General features: G+C 42.8%; 1 protein-coding gene across 4 annotated transcripts in view; it reads right to left on the reverse strand.

Annotated features, from left to right (window-relative positions):
• tbc1d23 (TBC1 domain family, member 23) overlaps nucleotides 1–16,570 on the reverse strand; it is a 71,961-nt gene extending 55,391 nt beyond the window's left edge. For 3 of the 4 annotated variants that reach the window (XM_064952680.1, XM_064952681.1, XM_064952679.1), the window contains exon 1: nucleotides 16,466–16,570. In XM_064952680.1, the coding sequence (XP_064808752.1) occupies nucleotides 16,466–16,503 (38 nt within the window). In that variant the 5' untranslated portion in view covers nucleotides 16,504–16,570. The remainder of the gene's footprint in view (nucleotides 1–16,465) is intronic. The other variant, XM_064952682.1, reaches the window with a different exon arrangement.
• Between the last annotated feature and the right edge of the window lie 3,430 nt (nucleotides 16,571–20,000).

The following is a 20,000-nucleotide window of genomic DNA, read 5'->3' on the forward strand; positions in this document are numbered from 1 at the left end:
GTAGTACTGTGGAATAGAGTTCTATGTAGTCACCTATCTCTGATTCTGCCTCTCTTCAACCCTGGCTCTATGTAGTACTGTGGAATAGAGTTCCATGTAGTCATGGCTCTATGTAGTACTGTGGAATAGAGTTCCATGTAGTCATGGCTCTATGTAGAGTACTGTGGAATAGAGTTCCATGTAGTCATGGCTCTATGTAGAGTACTGTGGAATAGAGTCCCATGTAGTCATGGCTATATGTAGTACTGTGGAATAGAGTTCCATGTAGTCATGGCTCTATGTAGTACTGTGGAATAGAGTTCCATGTAGTCATGGCTCTATGTAGTACTGGGGAATAGAGTTCCATGTAGTCATGGCTCTATTTAGAGTACTGTGGAATAGAGTTCCATGTAGTCATGGCTCTATGTAGTACTGTGGAATAGAGTTCCATGTAGTCATGGCTCTATGTAGAGTACTGTGGAATAGAGTTCCATGTAGTCATGGCTCTATGTAGTACTGTGGAATAGAGTTCCATGTAGTCATGGCTCTATGTAGTACTGTGGAATAGAGTTCCATTTAGTCATGGCTCTATGTAGTACTGGGGAATAGAGTTCCATGTAGTCATGGCTCTATGTAGAGTACTGGGGAATAGAGTTCCATGTAGTCATGGCTCTATGTAGAGTACTGTGGAATAGAGTTCCATGTAGTCATGGCTCTATGTAGTACTGGGGAATAGAGTTCCATGTAGTCATGGCTCTATGTAGAGTACTGTGGAATAGAGTTCCATGTAGTCATGGCTCTATGTAGTACTGTGGAATAGAGTTCCATGTAGTCATGGCTCTATGTAGTACTGTGGAAGAGAGTTCCATGTAGTCATGGCTCTATGTAGAGTACTGTGGAATAGAGTTCCATGTAGTCATGGCTCTATGTAGTACTGTGGAATAGAGTTCCATGTAGTCATGGTGCTATGTAGTACTGTGGAATAGAGTCCCATGTAGTCATGGCTCTATGTAGTACTGTGGAATAGAGTTCCATGTAGTCATGGCTCTATGTAGAGTACTGTGGAATAGAGTCCCATGTAGTCATGGCTATATGTAGTACTGTGGAATAGAGTTCCATGTAGTCATGGCTCTATGTAGTACTGTGGAATAGAGTTCCATGTAGTCATGGCTCTATGTAGTACTGGGGAATAGAGTTCCATGTAGTCATGGCTCTATGTAGAGTACTGTGGAATAGAGTTCCATGTAGTCATGGCTCTATGTAGTACTGTGGAATAGAGTTCCATGTAGTCATGGCTCTATGTAGAGTACTGTGGAATAGAGTTCCATGTAGTCATGGCTCTATGTAGTACTGTGGAATAGAGTTCCATGTAGTCATGGCTCTATGTAGTACTGTTGAATAGAGTTCCATGTAGTCATGGCTCTATGTAGTACTGGGGAATAGAGTTCCATGTAGTCATGGCTCTATGTAGAGTACTGGGGAATAGAGTTCCATGTAGTCATGGCTCTATGTAGAGTACTGTGGAATAGAGTTCCATGTAGTCATGGCTCTATGTAGTACTGTGGAATAGAGTTCCATGTAGTCATGGCTCTATGTAGTACTGTGGAATAGAGTTCCATGTAGTCATGGCTCTATGTAGTACTGTGGAATAGAGTTCCATGTAGTCATGGCTCTATGTAGTACTGGGGAATAGAGTTCCATGTAGTCATGGCTCTATGTAGAGTACTGTGGAATAGAGTTCCATGTAGTCATGGCTCTATGTAGTACTGTGGAATAGAGTTCCATGTAGTCATGGCTCTATGTAGTACTGTTGAATAGAGTTCCATGTAGTCATGGCTCTATGTAGTACTGGGGAATAGAGTTCCATGTAGTCATGGCTCTATGTAGAGTACTGGGGAATAGAGTTCCATGTAGTCATGGCTCTATGTAGAGTACTGTGGAATAGAGTTCCATGTAGTCATGGCTCTATGTAGTACTGTGGAATAGAGTTCCATGTAGTCATGGCTCTATGTAGTACTGTGGAATAGAGTTCCATGTAGTCATGGCTCTATGTAGTACTGTGGAATAGAGTTCCATGTAGTCATGGCTCTATGTAGTACTGGGGAATAGAGTTCCATGTAGTCATGGCTCTATGTAGAGTACTGTGGAATAGAGTTCCATGTAGTCATGGCTCTATGTAGTACTGTGGAATAGAGTTCCATGTAGTCATGGCTCTATGTAGAGTACTGTGGAATAGAGTTCCATGTAGTCATGGCTCTATGTAGTACTGTGGAATAGAGTTCCATGTAGTCATGGCTCTATGTAGTACTGTGGAATAGAGTTCCATGTAGTCATGGCTCTATGTAGTACTGGGGAATAGAGTTCCATGTAGTCATGGCTCTATGTAGAGTACTGGGGAATAGAGTTCCATGTAGTCATGGCTCTATGTAGAGTACTGTGGAATAGAGTTCCATGTAGTCATGGCTCTATGTAGTACTGGGGAATAGAGTTCCATGTAGTCATGGCTCTATGTAGAGTACTGTGGAATAGAGTTCCATGTAGTCATGGCTCTATGTAGTACTGTGGAATAGAGTTCCATGTAGTCATGGCTCCATGTAGTACTGTGGAATAGAGTTCCATGTAGTCATGGCTCTATGTAGTACTGTGGAATAGAGTTCCATGTAGTCATGGCTCTATGTAGTACTGTGGAATAGAGTTCCATGTAGTCATGGCTCTATGTAGTACTGTGGAATAGAGTTCCATGTAGTCATGGCTCTATGTAGTACTGTGGAATAGAGTTCCATGTAGTCATGGCTCTATGTAGTACTGTGGAATAGAGTTCCATGTAGTCATGGCTCTATGTAGCACTGTGGAATAGAGTTCCATGTAGTCATGGTTCTATGTAGTACTGTGGAATAGAGTTCCATGTAGTCATGGTTCTATGTAGTACTGTGGAATAGTGTTCCATGTAGTCATGGCTCTATGTAGTACTGTGGAATAGAGTTCCATGTAGTCATGGCTCTATGTAGTACTGTGGAATAGAGCTCCATGTAGTCATGGCTCTATGTAGTACTGTGGAATAGAGTTCCATATAGTCATGGCTCTATGTAGCACTGTGTGCCTCCCATAGTCTGTTCTGGACTTGGGGACTGTGAAGAGACCTCTGGTGGCATATGTATGGGTGTCTGAGCTGTGTACTAGTGGTTTAAACAAACAGCTTTGTACATTCAATATGTCAACACTTCTTACAAAAACAAGTAGTCAATCTCTCTTCCACTGTGAGCCAGGAGAGATTGACATGCATGTCATTAATATTAGCTCTCAGTGTACTTTTAGGGCCAGCCATGCTGCCCTGTTCTGAGTCAATTGCAATTTTCCTAAGTCTCTCTGTGGCACCTGACCACATGATTGAACAGTAAGTTGTCCAGGTGTGACAAAACCAGGGCCTGTAGGACCTGCCTTGTTGATAGTGTTGTTAAGGTAGAAACTAGGGCCTGTAGGACCTGCCTTTTTGATAGTGTTGTTAAGAAGGTAGAAACTAGGGCCTGTTGGACCTGTCTTGTTGATAGTGTTGTTAAGAAGGCAGAGCATTGCTTTATTATGGACAGACTTCTCCCAATCTTAGCTACTACTACATCAATATGTTTTGACCATGACAGTTTACAATCCAGGTTTAATCCAAGAAGTTTAGTCTCCTCAATTTGCTCAATTTCCACATTATTCATTACAAGATTTAGTTGAGGTGTAGGGTTTACTGAATGATTTGTCCCAAAAACAATGCTTTTAGTTTTGGAAATATTTAGGACGAATTTATTCCTTGCCACCCACTCTGAAAGTAACTGCAGATCTTTGTTGAGCGTTGCAGTAATTTCAGTCACTGTAGTAGCTGACGTGTATAGTGTTGAGTCATCTGCATACATAGACACGCTGGCTTTACTCAGTGCCAGTGGCATGTCATTAGTAAAGAATGAAAAATGCAAGGAGCCTAAACAGCTACCCTGGGGAATTACTGATTCTAACTGGATTATGTTTGAGAGGCTTCCATTAAAGAACACCCTGTGTTCTGTTAGACAGGTAACTCTTTATCCACAATATAGCAGGGGGTGTAAAGCCATAACAGATACGGTATTCAATTAGCAGACTATGATCGATAATGTCAAAAGCTGCACTGAAGACAGCCCCACAATCTTTTTATCATCATTTTCTCTCAGCCAATTATCAGTTGTTAAATGTCCTATATGCGTGCTGAAAGTCTGTTAGTATTGTATCTGGTAAAACACAATTTTTTCCAGAAGTTTACTAAGGGTTGGTAACAGGCTGATTGGTCAGCTATTTGAGCCAGTAAAGGGGCTTTACTATTCTTAGGTAGCGGAATGACTTTCGCTTCCCTCCAGGCCTGAGAGCACACACTCTCTAGTAGGAAGTTTAAATTGAAGATGTGGCAAATAGGAGTGTCAGTATCGTCTGCTATTATCCTCAGTAATTATCCATCCAGAATGTCAGACCCCGGTGGCTTGTCATTGTTGATAGACAACAATACATTTTTCACCTCTTCCACACTGACTTTACAGAATTCAAAAAGCACAATTCTTGTCTTTCATAATTTGGTCCTATATACTTGGATGTGTAGTGTCAGCGTTTGTTGCTGGCATGTCATCCCTAAGTTTGTCTTGCCAATGAAAAGGTCATTAAAGTAGTTGGCAATATCAGTGAGCTGTGTGATGAATAAGCCATCTGATTCAATAAATGAGGAGCCAAGTTGGCTTTTTTCCCCTACATTTAATTCAAGGTGCTCCAAAGCTTTTTACTATCATTCATCTTTGTTTCATAGTATGGTTTCTTTTTATTTAGTTTCGTCACATCACTTCTTAATTTGCAGTACATTTGCCAATCAGTTGGGCTGCTAGACTTAATTGCAATACCTTTTGCCTCATTCCTCACAACCATACAATTTTTCAATTCCTCATCAATCCACTGGGATTTAACAGTTTTTACAGTAATTTTCTTAATGGGTTCATGCTTATTAGTAATTGGAATAAGCAATTACATAAATGTGTCAAGTGCAGCGTCTGATTGCTCCTCATTACTCACCACAGACCAGCAAATATTCTTTACATCATCAACATATGAATCACTACAAAAGCTATAAAGAAGCAGATTGCTCTACAGAGCAAGAGGAGAGCAGACCATTTTAGAAACATGAAGGCAATATAGCCTCCCGTTTCTATTCTGCTGCATTAGGATAGTACTGAGGAAGGGACTGAGACTAAAGCCACTGTCACAGCATACTTCAGTCATGTTACTTTTCAATACAGCTATAGCAGTAAGTAAAGCTATCACATGGAAAATATATTGTCAAACATCGTAGTAATTAAATCATCTTTCGTTTCTCAGATATATTCCTCAAATGTAATCCTAGCTTGAGACTTAACTTTGATTTTTTTCCGTTTTCCTTTTATACTCTTTTTATTTTTATATATATTTAATAATTTTTTTGTAGGCTGAATAATAACAATAAAAACGTGAATATTAAGTTTTACAAAATATGAATAATATAACATGAATAATAACAATAATATGAATAATAATATTGCTCCATCCATCTGCCCAGAGGAGAAATAGAAGTATCTTTTCCTCTCTCCAATCCACTACAAAGCAGGATGAACAGTGACATGGAGGTCATTGTTAACCTGCCTGCTGCCCAGGGACTCCGCTCTTCTGTTACATAAAGCAGACAGACAGACAGACCTGGGAAATGGGCAGATGGGCAATACAGACACTGCATAATATGTGCAAGCAAACATTAGCACAAAGCTCAGGTACTGTATAGTAGATCTAACCCTAGATACTGTACGGTAGATCAAATCGTATGTCACATGCGCCGAATACAACAGGTGTAGACATTACAGTGAAAAGCTTACTTAAAAGCCCTTAACCAACAATGCAGTAAAATAACAATAGCGAGGCTATATACAGGTTATTACGGTACAGAGTCAATGTGGAGACTATATACAGGGTGTTACGGTACAGAGTCAATGTGGAGACTATATACAGAGTATTACGGTACAGAGTCAATGTGGAGGCTATATACAGGTTATTACGGTACAGAGTCAATGTGGAGACTATATACAGGGTGTTACGGTACAGAGTAAATGTGTACAGAGTCAATGTGGAGACTATATACAGGGTATTACTGTACAGAGTCAATGTGGAGGCTATATACAGGGTGTTACGGTACAGAGTCAATGTGGAGACTATATACAGGGTGTTACGGTACAGAGTCAATGTGGAGACTATATACAGGGTATTACTGTACAGAGTCAATGTGGAGGCTATATACAGGGTGTTACGGTACAGAGTCAATGTGGAGACTATATACAGGGTGTTACGGTACAGAGTCAATGTGGAGACTATCAAATCAAATCAAATTTTATTTGTCACATACACATGGTTAGCAGATGTTAATGCGAGTGTAGCGAAAAGCTTGTGCTTCTAGTTCCGACAATGCAGTAATAACCAACAAGTAATCTAACTAACAATTCCTAAACTACTGTCTTATACACAGTGTAAGGGGATAAAGAATATGTACATAAGGTGGCTAGTGATATATTTACATCATTTCCCATCAATTCCCATTATTAAAGTGGCTGGAGTTGAGTCAGTGTCAGTGTGTTGGCAGCAGCCACTCAATGTTAGTGGTGGCTGTTTAACAGTCTGATGGCCTTGAGATAGAAGCTGTTTTTCAGTCTCTCGGTCCCAGCTTTGATGCACCTGTACTGACCTCGCCTTCTGGATGATAGCGGGATGAACAGGCAGTTGGTTGATGTCCTTGATGATCTTTATGGCCTTCCTGTAACATCGGGTGGTGTAGGTGTCCTGGAGGGCAGGTAGTTTGCCCCCGGTGATGCGTTGTGCAGTCCTCACTACCCTCTGGAGAGCCTCACGGTTGAGGGCGGAGCAGTTGCCGTACCAGGCGGTGATACAGCCCGCCAGGATGCTCTCGATTGTGCATCTGTAGAAGTTTGTGAGTGCTTTTGGTGACAAGCCGAATTTCTTCAGCCTCCTGAGGTTGAAGAGGCGCTGCTGCGCCTTCTTCACGATGCTGTCTGTGTGAGTGGACCAATTCAGTTTGTCTGTGATGTGTATGCCGAGGAACTTAAAACTTGCTACTCTCTCCACTACTGTTCCATTGATGTGGATAGGGGGGTGTTCCCTCTGCTGTTTCCTGAAGTCCACAATCATCTCCTTAGTTTTGTTGACGTTGAGTGTGAGGTTATTTTCCTGACACCACACTCCGAGGGCCCTCACCTCCTCCCTGTAGGCCGTCTCGTCGTTGTTGGTAATCAAGCCTACCACTGTTGTGTCGTCCGCAAACTTGATGATTGAGTTGGAGGCGTGCGTGGCCACGCAGTCGTGGGTGAACAGGGAGTACAGGAGAGGGCTCAGAACGCACCCTTGTGGGGTGTACAGGGGGTACAGAGTCAATGTGGAGGCTATATACAGGGTGTTACGGTACAGAGTCAATGTGGAGGCTATACACAGGTTATTACGGTACAGAGTCAATGTGGAGACTATATACAGGGTGTTACGGTACAGAGTTAATGTGTACAGAGTCAATGTGGAGGCTATATACAGGGGGTACCGGTACAGAGTCAATGTGGAGGCTATATACAGGGTATTACGGTACAGAGTCAATGTGGAGGCTATATACAGGGGGTACCGGTACAGAGTCAATATGGAGGCTATATACAGGGGGTACCGGTACAGAGTCAATTTGGAGGCTATATACAGGGGGTACCGGTACAGAGTCAATATGGAGGCTATATACAGGGGGTACTGGTACAGAGTCAATGTGGAGGCTATATACAGGAGGTACCAGTACAGAGTCAATGTGGAGGCTATATACAGGAGGTACCAGTACAGAGTCAATGTGGAGGCTATATACAGGGGGTACCGGTACAGAGTCAATGTGTACAGAGTCAATGTGGAGGCTATATACAGGGGGTACAGAGTCAATGTGGAGGCTATATACAGGGGGTACACAGTCAATGTGGAGGCTATATACAGGGGGTACAGAGTCAATGTGGAGGCTATATACAGGGTGTTACGGTACAGAGTCAATGTGGAGGCTATACACAGGTTATTACGGTACAGAGTCAATGTGGAGACTATATACAGGGTGTTACGGTACAGAGTCAATTTAGAGACTATATACAGGGTGTTACGGTACAGAGTCAATGTGGAGGCTATATACAGGTTATTACGGTACAGAGTCAATGTGGAGACTATATACAGGGTGTTACGGTACAGAGTAAATGTGTACAGAGTCAATGTGGAGGCTATATACAGGGGGTACCGGTACAGAGTCAATGTGGAGGCTATATAAAGGGGGTACCGGTACAGAGTCAATGTGGAGGCTATAAACAGGGGGTACCGGTACAGAGTCAATGTGGAGGCTATATACGGGGGTACCGGTACAGAGTCAATGTGGAGGCTATATACAGGAGGTACAGAGTCAATGTGGAGGCTATATACAGGGTGTACCGGTACAGAGTCAATGTGGAGGCTATATACAGGGTGTACCGGTACAGAGTCAATGTGGAGGATATATACAGGGGGTACAGAGTCAATGTGGAGGCTATATACAGGGGGTACCGGTACAGAGTCAATGTGGAGGCTATAAACAGGGGGTACCGGTACAGAGTCAATGTGGAGGCTATAAACAGGGGGTACCGGTACAGAGTCAATGTGGAGGCTATAAACAGGGGGTACCGGTACAGAGTCAATGTGGAGGCTATATACAGGGGGTACCGGTACAGAGTCAATGTGGAGGCTATATACAGGGTGTTACGGTACAGAGTCAATGTAGAGGCTATATACAGGGGGTACAGAGTCAATGTGGAGGCTATAAACAGGGTGTACCGGTACAGAGTCAATGTGGAGGCTATAAATAGGGGGTACCGGTACAGAGTCAATGTGGAGGCTATATACAGGGGGCACCGGTACAGAGTCAATGTGGAGGCTATATACAGGGGGCACCGGTACAGAGTCAATGTGGAGGCTATATACAGGGGGCACCGGTACAGAGTCAATGTGGAGGCTATATACAGGGTGTACCGGTACAGAGTCAATGTGGAGGCTATATACAGGGTGTTACGGTACAGAGTCATTGTGGAGGCTATATACAGGGTGTACCGGTACAGAGTCAATGTGGAGGCTATATACAGGGTGTACCGGTACAGAGTCAATGTGGAGACTATATACAGGGGGCACCGGTACAGAGTCAATGTGGAGGCTATATACAGGGTGTACCGGTACAGAGTCAATGTGGAGGCTATATACAGAAGGTACCGGTACAGAGTCAATGTGGAGGCTATATACAAGGTGTACCGGTCCATATTGCACTTTTACTTCTCCAACACTTTGTTTTTGCATTATTTAAACCAAATTCAACATGTTTCATTATTTATTTGAGACTATATTGACTTTATTGATGTATTATATTAAGTTAAAATAAGTGTTCATTCCGTATTGTTGTAATTGTCATTACAAATATATAAATAAAAATCGTCCGATTAATCAGTATCGGCTTTTTTTTCGTCCTCCAATAATCGGTATCGGCGTTTAAAAATCATAAATCGGTCGACCTCTAGTTGACTACTTGAACTCTGTGAAGCATTTATTTGAGCTGCAATTTCTGAGGCTGGTAACTCTAATGAACTTATCCTCTGCAGCAGAGGTAACTCTGGGTCTTCCTTTCCAATCTGAGGTGCAGGTAACTCTAATGAACTTATCCTCTGCAGCAGAGGTAACCTATCATAGCGCTTGATGGTTTTTGCGACTGCAATTGAAGAAACTTTCAAAGTTCTTGAAATTTTCCGAATTGACTGACCTTCATCTCTTAAAGTAATGATGGACTGTCATATCTCCCCCCCCCCCCCCCCTTACCTTGTTACAACACAACTGATTGGCTCAAAAACATTAAGGAAAGAAATTTGACAAATTAAAAGTCAACAAGGCACATCTGTTAATTGAAATGCATTCCAGGTGACTACCTCATGAAGCTAGTTGAGAGGATGTCAAGAGTGTGCAAAGCTGTCATCAAGGCAAAGGGTGACTATTTGAAGAATCTCACTTTTTTGGTTACTACATTATTCCATATGTGTTAATATCATAGTTTTGATGTCTTCACTATTATAATAAATTAGCGGTGGGGAGGGGAGTGCTGAGGAGTAATTATGGGGGTGTGCCCCTGCCCAGTCATGTGAAATCCATAGATTAGGGCCTAATGAATTTATTTCAATTGACTGACTTCCTTATATGAACTGTAACTCAGTAAAATCTTTGAAACTGTTGCATGTTGCATTTATATTTTTGTTCAGTATAATAAAGACTAATATCACACAAGCCATTTTAGCATTTGAATGTTTAAGGTGCAGCGCAGATGTGCAAGATCAGGAACAGGCCGCCTTCCTGGCATTGGTCAGCGTGTTGGGCGCAGTGCTCAGATTGACTAGGCTACCGGAGCTGGGCGCAGTGCTCAGATTGACTAGGCTACTGGAGCTGGGCGCAGTGCTCAGATTGACTAGGCTAATGGAGCTGGGCGCAGTGCTCAGATTGACTAGGCTACCGGAGCTGGGCGCAGTGCTCAGATTGACTAGGCTACTGGAGCTGGGCGCAGTGCTCAGATTGACTAGGCTACTGGAGCTGGGCGCAGTGCTCAGATTGACTAGGCTACTGGAGCTGGGCGCAGTGCTCAGATTGACTAGGCTACTGGAGCTGGGTGCAGTGCTCAGATTGACTAGGCTACTGGAGCTGGTTGCAGTGCTCAGATTGACTAGGCTACTGGAGCTGGGCGCAGTGCTCAGATTGACTAGGCTACTGGAGCTGGGCGCAGTGCTCAGATTGACTAGGCTACTGGAGCTGGGTGCAGTGCTCAGATTGACTAGGCTACTGGAGCTGGGTGCAGTGCTCAGATTGACTAGGCTACTGGAGCTGGGTGCAGTGCTCAGATTGACTAGGCTACTGATATTGCCTGGAGTTGTTCGGCATGCTTTAAATGACTTGTAGATCAATGACAGTCAACGTAGTTACATGCTTAGTGTGGTTTGGGGTTCACCGACTCAGGCACTTGTATTAAACATTTGAATCGGGGACCGATTTGTGAATCTTTACATCCCTAGACACAACCCGTCCTTATTAGCATGATTCCCTCCCTGTTACAACAGACACAACCAGTCCTTGTGATTCCCTTCCTGTTGCAACAGATACAACCAGTCCTTGTGAATCCCTCCCTTTTACAACAGACACAACCAGTCCTCGTGATTCCCTCCCTGTTACAACAGACACAACCAGTCCTCGTGATTCCCTCCCTGTTGCAACAGACACAACCAGTCCTTGTGAATCCCTCCCTTTTACAACAGACACAACCAGTCCTCGTGATTCCCTCCCTGTTGCAACAGACACAACCAGTCCTCGTGATTCCCTCCCTGTTGCAACAGACACAACCCTTCCATATTAGCAGTGATTTCCTGCCGGATAGACTGTGTCTCTGTTCTCCCTGCTCATGAACAGTGTCTTTGTAACCATATAAATAATGACCAGAAGGAAGGATACTGAAATGAATGGATTAACCAGGGCTCATTCTATGTGAAAGGTAACCCAAGAAGTTCTCTTAAGGAGTCTACTGTTACTTCCTAAGGTCCAAGGACCTTATATGTTCTTTTCAGAGGTAGACTGGCTCTGGCAGACAAAACAGACCAATTCTCCATCTAAACATGAATGAATTCTCAATTGTGATACAATTCTAGAAGCATAAAGCCCTTTAATTTTATATCAAAAATAATTTCACAGGTGTAGACTAACAGAGAAAAGCTGACTTACAGGCCAGGCCCTTCCCAACAATGCAGAGATGCAAAATATAAAAATTATAGAAAAAGTAAAATGTGTAATAATAAAAGCAATAATTCATCCACAATGAGTAACGATAACTTGGCTATATACACGGCTACCAGTACCGAGTCCATGCACAAGATACCATGTACAGGGGTATGGGGTAATAACATGACTACCAGTATGAGTCGATGTAAAGGGGTAATAACATGGCTACCAGTACCAAGTCAATGTACAGGGGTATGGGGTAATAACATGGCTACCAGTACCAAGTCAATGTACAGGGGTATGGGGTAATAACATGGCTACCAGTACCAAGTCAATGTACAGGGGTATGGGGTAATAACATGGCTACCAGTACCAAGTCAATGTACAGGGGTATGGGGTAATAACATGGCTACGAGTACCAAGTCAATGTACAGGGGTATGGGGTGATAACATGGCTACTAGTATGAGTCAATGTACAGGGGTAATAACATGGCTACCAGTACCGAGTCAATGTACAGGGGTAATAACATGGCTACCAGTACCGAGTCAATGTACAGGGGTAATAACATGGCTACCAGTACCGAGTCAATGTACAGGGGTAATAACATGGCTACCAGTACCGAGTCAATGTACAGGGGTAATAACATGGCTACCAGTACCGAGTCAATGTACAGGGGTAATAACATGGCTACCAGTACCGAGTCAATGTACAGGGGTAATAACATGGCTACCAGTACCGAGTCGTTGTGCAGGGGTATGGGGTAATAACACGGCTATATACACACAGGGTACCAGGACATGTGCAGGGGTATGAATTAATTGAGCTCAAAGTAACAGTTCAATGCATCAGTGATCAGTTTAGGCTACTACATGATACTCTAATTTGTCCTATACCAATGTTGAGGTTGCTACAACCTAGCCTACGAATTAAAGTTTATAACATAGCACAGGTCCAGAGACAAGTTGGAGTAATCAAGGTGACAGAGAGAGACACATTCAATACCACCTTGCACACTCTTACCTGCATCTAGCTGATCTGGGGTGTAATCATTAGAACAAGTGTTTCTTTCCCCGTTTCAGAGGAGGATGGAAAATAGCTGTCCTCCGGCTACACCATGGTGCTACACCAGAGAGTGCTCGAGGCTACTATTTTTTTTGCTAACGATATTTCCAAAACCGTACCGTAAGAAATGCATGTTCAGACTGAGTGTCAGGCTCTTAACTAAAGTCCCCTGGGGAGAAGATACCTTCATCAATAGGCGCTCAAGGTAGTTAGCATCTATCAATGGGGAAAATGAATGGCATCATTTGCCTAGAGTACACTGGTTGACACATATACAGAGCCTGTTGGAATGTCCTTCACTTTACTATAATGACAAGAGGAACACATTTAGCAGACCGTCTTTACACTATCCTGATTCCTGACCAAGCTGATGAAGGCCATTGTTCGGATTAGGGCTGAGCAGTACACCATATTTTAATATATATTGGTATTGATTCAAGAACTGGTTTCAGTTTTTACTTTACCTTCTATAACTGTATTTTAATGTTTGGTTTGTTAAATGTCCTATGCAACTCCAGCGCAGTGAGTTTTTATAGTTTACTTCCGTTTGCTACTTGAGTCATTTCTCCCCCTCTCCTACTACATGCTGCTAACCACACCATGCCCTGCATCACTCAAGGAGAGAGCAGGTACTCGACCACAGAGTCACCAGCACTTTCTTTATTTTCTTAGCAAGGTGTTGGGAAAAATGAATTGTGTTAATGCTAATAGCTAGTTAGCTGGCAAGCTAGCTTGCTAAATATACATAGCTAGTTCGCTAATACGGCCTGGTACCAGTGCAGGCCTAGATAAGATACAGTTGTACAAAAATGCTTATCAGAGAGGAATAGGTAAGCATGAATGTTAGTTAGCTAGTTAGCTATATGACATAAGAAATCATGTAATGTAACATTATTAGGGTCACCTGGAAACACTGACCAACACTTTGGTTCCTACCGTAAAAAAAATATTTCTCACTGGCTTATTCATTCGTTGTCAAACAACAAAATGTACTCAAGGTGCTTCTCCCACTACATTCCAAGTATAGAATTATAATCACTATATTTCCACGATTCCAGCAATTCACCGATTAACTAGTCCTAGCCCATACCATGCTGCGTGGTACAATGTGAAAATGATAAGTGCAGGAAATGCAGAAATGTATGAAAATGCAGAAAATAATTTTTGCTTCGAGTTGGATTGAACAGTATAAATGGAGAAAGGCCCATTGAAATCACTATAATTGATGTGGGATCCTGCCTGGGGAAATGAGATACTCAGAAAGAATACCTAGAACATTATTCAAACACATAAAATACTGTCATACCGTCAAAAATATCATGAAATTATATTTTATCCATATCGCCCTGCATAAAAATGTGATTTGACTGATGTTTAGCTGGATCAGGAACCAGCTCCACAGGCATAAAACACTCCCCAGTATCTGTGCGTTACATGTGACCAGACAGCTTGTTCATTTTGTCCCCCCACACCAGACGCAATCAGGACACGCAGGTTGAAATGTCAAAACCAACTATATTCATTTGGGGATAGGTTGAAACACATGAAACATTCATGGACATTTAGCTAGCTAGCTTGCTGTTGCTAGCTAATTTGTCTTGGGATATAAACATTGGGTTGTTATTTTACCTGAAATGCACAAGGTCCTCTACTCTGACAATTAATCCTCAGATAAAAGGGTAAACCAAGTTATTTTCTAGTAATCTCTCCTCCTTCTTCTTCTTCTTTGGACTTATATGGCGGTTGACAACCGACTTTAAGGTGCATCACCCCCACCACCTGGACTGGAGTGTGAACCTCAGTTAATCTTTCAATCACCCATGACACGTGGGTATATGCTCCTCAAAACCAATGAGGAGATGGGAGAGGCGGGACTTTCAGTGCATCAAGCGTCACAATTAGAACCAAGTTCTATTTTAGCGCCTGGCTACGCAGATGTGCACAAGCAGTGTGGATGCAATGATTGAATGACATGCATGGATAAATGTATTTTACGATGCGAGCGGTGTGGTCAGCATGTTAGAGATGTCGACGATGAGTATGACATGTCTGGTCTCTAATGCCGCATTCAGAACATTTGGGAACTCTGAAAAATATGAGGACAAATCATGACATCAGTGATCTTCAGGTCAGGAATTCAGAGCTCCAGAAAGAGGACCGAGTTGGATTTTTTCCCCAGTCGGGCTTGTTTTTTTCCGAGTTCCCAGTTGTTTTGAACGTGGCGCAACGCAGAGGAAGCTTCAATTCAAAATCAATTGGACAGCTCTGCATGCATTATAATGTAGAAATACATTCGTTATTGACCAAATATAGAGTATCACTGAGCAACCATCTTAATTTAGTGCCCATTACGGCGGGTATGTACTCCCAAAAAAAGGTAGAAAGTAACCGGGAAAAAAACAACAACCTATTTTGCACCTCCAATTGCTGCCAGACTTCACTCATTACTGCCACACAGGTCAGAGGTCTTCAACAGTCAGTTAAGAACAATTCTTATTTACAATGATGGCCTACCCCGGCCAAACCCGGACGACGCTGGACCAATTGCATGCCACCCAATGGGACTCCCAAACACGGCCGGATGTGGTACAGCCTGGATTCGAACCAGGGACTGTAGTGACGCCTCTTGCACTGAGATGCAATGCCTTAGACTGCGCCACTCGGAAGCCCAAAATGTATACCTTTTTTGGAAGTACATACCAGCCGTAATGGGAGTAAATGAAGATAGTTGCTCAGCAAAACTCCAGCAGAGCTGTCTAATGGGAGTTTGAATCGGAACATCGTGGGAGTCAGAGACCAGACACGTCATACACATTCAGCGTCGACATCTCCAGCTGCTTTCAAGACAACTAGAAACTCGGAAATAACAGAAGTCAAATCATGACGTCGGTGATCTTCCGGTTGGAATGCCATAGCTCTATAAAGATGCCCGAGTTTTCGACGTCACGTTCGAAACAAATTCTCAGTCGGAGTTCTTTTTTCCCCGAGTTCCCAGTTGTTTTAAACGCACTAAAATCCGAGATTTCCAAGTTCCCAGTTGTTTTGAACGCGGCATAACGCACAGATACTGTGGCATCCAGAACCTCACTTCACAGCCATTAGGACAACTTTGATGATAGGGGATTGAGTGGCTACTGTTGACAATAGAAAAAATATATAATTAAGCCACAACCTCTCGAGTCTACAGCTAGCTAGCTAACGTTAGCAATATTTACACATCAAAATCCTAAACAATACAAGCAGTGTCGCTCAGGAATGACAACACTAGTTGTTCTTGTAGCTAGCTAGTATTGCAAACAATAGTTATCGAATTGCCTAGCTTCTTTCTTGTGAAAGCCTACCTAGACTAACTAAACGTTAGCTGGGCTGTTTCAGATGAGAGCATCGCTCGATCTCCGGCTAGTAGCTAATCGATACAGTCCAAAACCATCATCACCCCAGAAGGGCAACCTACTTTTCCCAGATGTAACGTAGCTAACAAATATTGTTTTATATTATAAAAATACTGATTCAACTGATGTCATAAGTATCTCTGACAACAGTGATAATTATATTTAATCTTACCAGCTGCCTTCAAGAACTTCCTCCACTGCATCCGCCATTGCTGTGTTGACGTCAACGTCAAAATTGCCGTCCAGAAGAGCATGGAGAGGATTCGATTATTGCCCAGGATTTTCCCAGGGTGAACTTGGTTAGCGTTGGTCGCGTTCGTTTTGGAACCGGGCTGCCTCCGGGCAATGAGCCAGGGTCCCCGTTCTGGCAGGCAACGAAGTCGCCTCAAAACAAAAGTGATGTAGGTCAAGTATGTTGAGTAATGAGTAGGATTCTGTGTTTTCACATGTAAAAGTAATAAGTGATAAGCATGCTTTATCTACCTTTATCAGACAATGAAAACAAAACTATATTTTAATGAAAATATATGTATGTTTCTGAGCGATGCATCATGCTGCGTTTTTGATAACATGACCCAGCAGCGCACTGTTCGATTTGAGAAAGCGCTCCTCCCTCACCGCTTCTGATGATTCACGCCATAGCCCGGTACACCACAATTCAGCTTAATCGAATTCCCTCATTGTGTGGCGAAGGGTGAGAAGGCCACTTGTTGCCTCCCTTTTTACTATGAATTCAATTATGACCATTTTATAACAACACAGTTAGTTTTGCCTCTCTTGGACATTCTCTCGGAGAAAATATAAAACATAACTGGTCATTTGGTCACAAACACACAGAAACCGGCAGAAAGACATGTAGACAGACACATGCAATTCTGACAGTCTAAACCCTTTTCCCACAACCCCCCCAACCCCAAAACACTTGTAAATATGTAATTATAAAGAGTTCTTTTCTGTATTATAATTATGCTAAAATGTTACTTATATTCTACTGAGGCATTTACTTTATGTTCATATTACATTTTGTATTATTTCGTATGGTTGTTGCATTGTCAAGAGGGAACCTGTAAGTGAGCATTTCGTTGGATGGTGTACACCATGTGTATTTGCTGTTTTATAAGGATCTCCATTAACTGTTGCAAAAGCAGCAGCTACTCTTCCTGGGGTTCACACAAAACATGACATAATACAGAACATTAATAGACAAGAACAAAACTACGTCCATTTTTTTATATATAGAAATACAAAAGGTCCTGTGCAGACAAAACACTCATAAAAAAACATGACTTTAAATTGACATACAAGTTATCTAGGTGAGATAGGGGAGGGGTCTTGTAAGGTGTTGTTTTATTGTTTGTTTTTTAATGCTGATTTTGCTGATTGTTTGGGTAATTTGAGATAGAAGGGTTTTCCATGTAGCCATGGCTCTATGCAACACCATGCGTTGCCTTAAATTGGTTTTGGACTTGGGGACTGTGAAAAGATCCCTGGTGGCATGTCAGAATTATGTTATTTGATTATACAGATAATTTGGAATTTTTTCATAAAACAAAATGTGATGCAGTCAATCTTTCTTCTACTTTAAACCAAGTGAGGCTGGAATGCATCTTTAACAGCTCTTCTTCAACCTCAGGAGGCTGAAGAAATTTAGCTTGTCACCTAAAACACTCACAAACATTTACAGATGCACAATCGAGAGCATCCTGTCTGCCCACAACCGCAGGGCTCTCCAGAGGGTAGTGAGGTCTGCACAACGCATCACCGGGGGCAAACTACCTGCCCTCCAGGACACCTACACCACTCGATGTCACAGGAAGGTCAAAAAGATCAATGACAACAACCACCCGAGCCACTGCCTGTTCACACCACTATCATCCAGAAGGCGAGGTCAGTACAGGTGCATCAAAGCAGGGACCGAGAGACTGAAAAACAGCTTCTATCTCAAGGCCATCAGACTGTTAAACATCTATCACTAACATTGAGTGGCTGCTGCCAACATACTGACTCAAATCTCTAGCCACTTAATAATTAAACATTGGATGTAATAAATGTATCACAAGTCACTTTAAACAATGCCACTTTATACAATGTTTACATACCCTACATTACTCATCTCATATGTATATACTGTACTCTATACCATCTACTGCAACTTGCCTATGCTGTTCGACCATTGCTCATCCATATATTTATATGTACATATTCTTATTCAATCCTTTACACTTGTGTGTATAAGGTAGTTATTGTGAAATAGTTAGATTACTTGTGAGATATTACTGCACTGTCAGAACTAGAAGCACAAGCATTGGATTTGATTTAATCTGAAACTTTTTCTCCAAAAATGATGCCGAAAAATCTAACCATGCTTTTTTTTACCCGGATAAAGCTGATGAAACACTAAATAAACTTCAGTTGGTGCTAAACACGGCTGCTAGAATCTTGACTAGAACCAAAAAAAATATCATATTACTCCAGTGCTAGCCTCTCTACACTGGCTTCCTGTTAGCAAGGTTTTACTGCTAACCTACAAAGCATTACATGGGCTTGCTCCTACCTATTTTTCTGATTTGGTCCTGCCGTACATACCTACACGTATGCTACGGTCACAAGACGCAGGCCTCCTTACTGTCCCTAGAATTTCGAAGCAAACAGCTGGAGGCAGGGCTTTCTCCTATAGAGCTCCATTTTTAAGGAATGGACTGCCTACCCATGTGAGAGACGCAGACTTGGTCTCAACCTTTAAGTCTTTACTGAAGACTCATCTCTTCAGTAGGTCCTATGATTGAGTGTAGTCTGGCCCAGGAGTGTAAAGGTGAACGGAAAGGCACTGGAGCGACGAACCACCCTTGCTGTCTCTGCCTGGCCGGTTCCCCTCTCTCCACTGGGATTCTCTGCTTCTGAGCCTATTACGGGGGCTGAGTCACTGTTACTGGTGCTCTTCCATGCCGTCCCTAGGAGGGGTGCATCACTTGAGTGGGTTGAGTCACTGACGTGATCTTCCTGTCCTGGCCCCCCCTTGGGTTCGTGCCATGGGGGAGATCTTCATGGGCTATACTCAGCCTTGTCTCAGGGTAGTAAGTTGGTGGTTTGAAGATATCCCTCTAGTGGTGTGGGGGCTGTGCTTTAGCAAAGTGGATGGGGTTATATCCTGCCTTTTTGGCAGGACTGGCCACCCCTCATAGCCAGGTTCCTCTCTAGGTTTCTTCCTAGGTTTTGGCCTTTCTTGGGAGTTTTTCCTAGCCACCGTGCTTCTACACCTGCATTGCTTGCTGTTTGGGGTTTTAGGCTGTGTTTCTGTACAGCACTTTGAGATATCAGCTGATGTAAGAAGGGCTATATAAATAAATTTGATTTGATCCAAATAATCTTGTGTCCTGAACCCTGTCCTCGCATTTCAAGGCTGCGCCGAGACATTGATTTATCAACACCCGAGTCCCGCTTAGGTAACCCCAACTGTAAATGATCAGCATTATAATTTTTCACTAGGCCCGCAACAAGTCACCATCATTGACTTATGTTTTAATCCCCATCCTTGCTCTGGGCTGCAACTCACTCAAGGCGTCAACCCAATGGTACAGTTCTAGACCAGTGGTTCCCAACCAGGGGTACTGGGACTAGACCATAGGGTTACTGGTAAAATGCACATGAAGGGGTACCTCAGGGGTACTCCGGGCAGAGAAACATTCAGTTGGTGGTACAGTAACCAA

Source organism: Oncorhynchus masou, chromosome 31 (assembly GCF_036934945.1).
Source record: "Oncorhynchus masou masou isolate Uvic2021 chromosome 31, UVic_Omas_1.1, whole genome shotgun sequence".
NCBI lineage: Eukaryota > Metazoa > Chordata > Actinopteri > Salmoniformes > Salmonidae > Oncorhynchus > Oncorhynchus masou.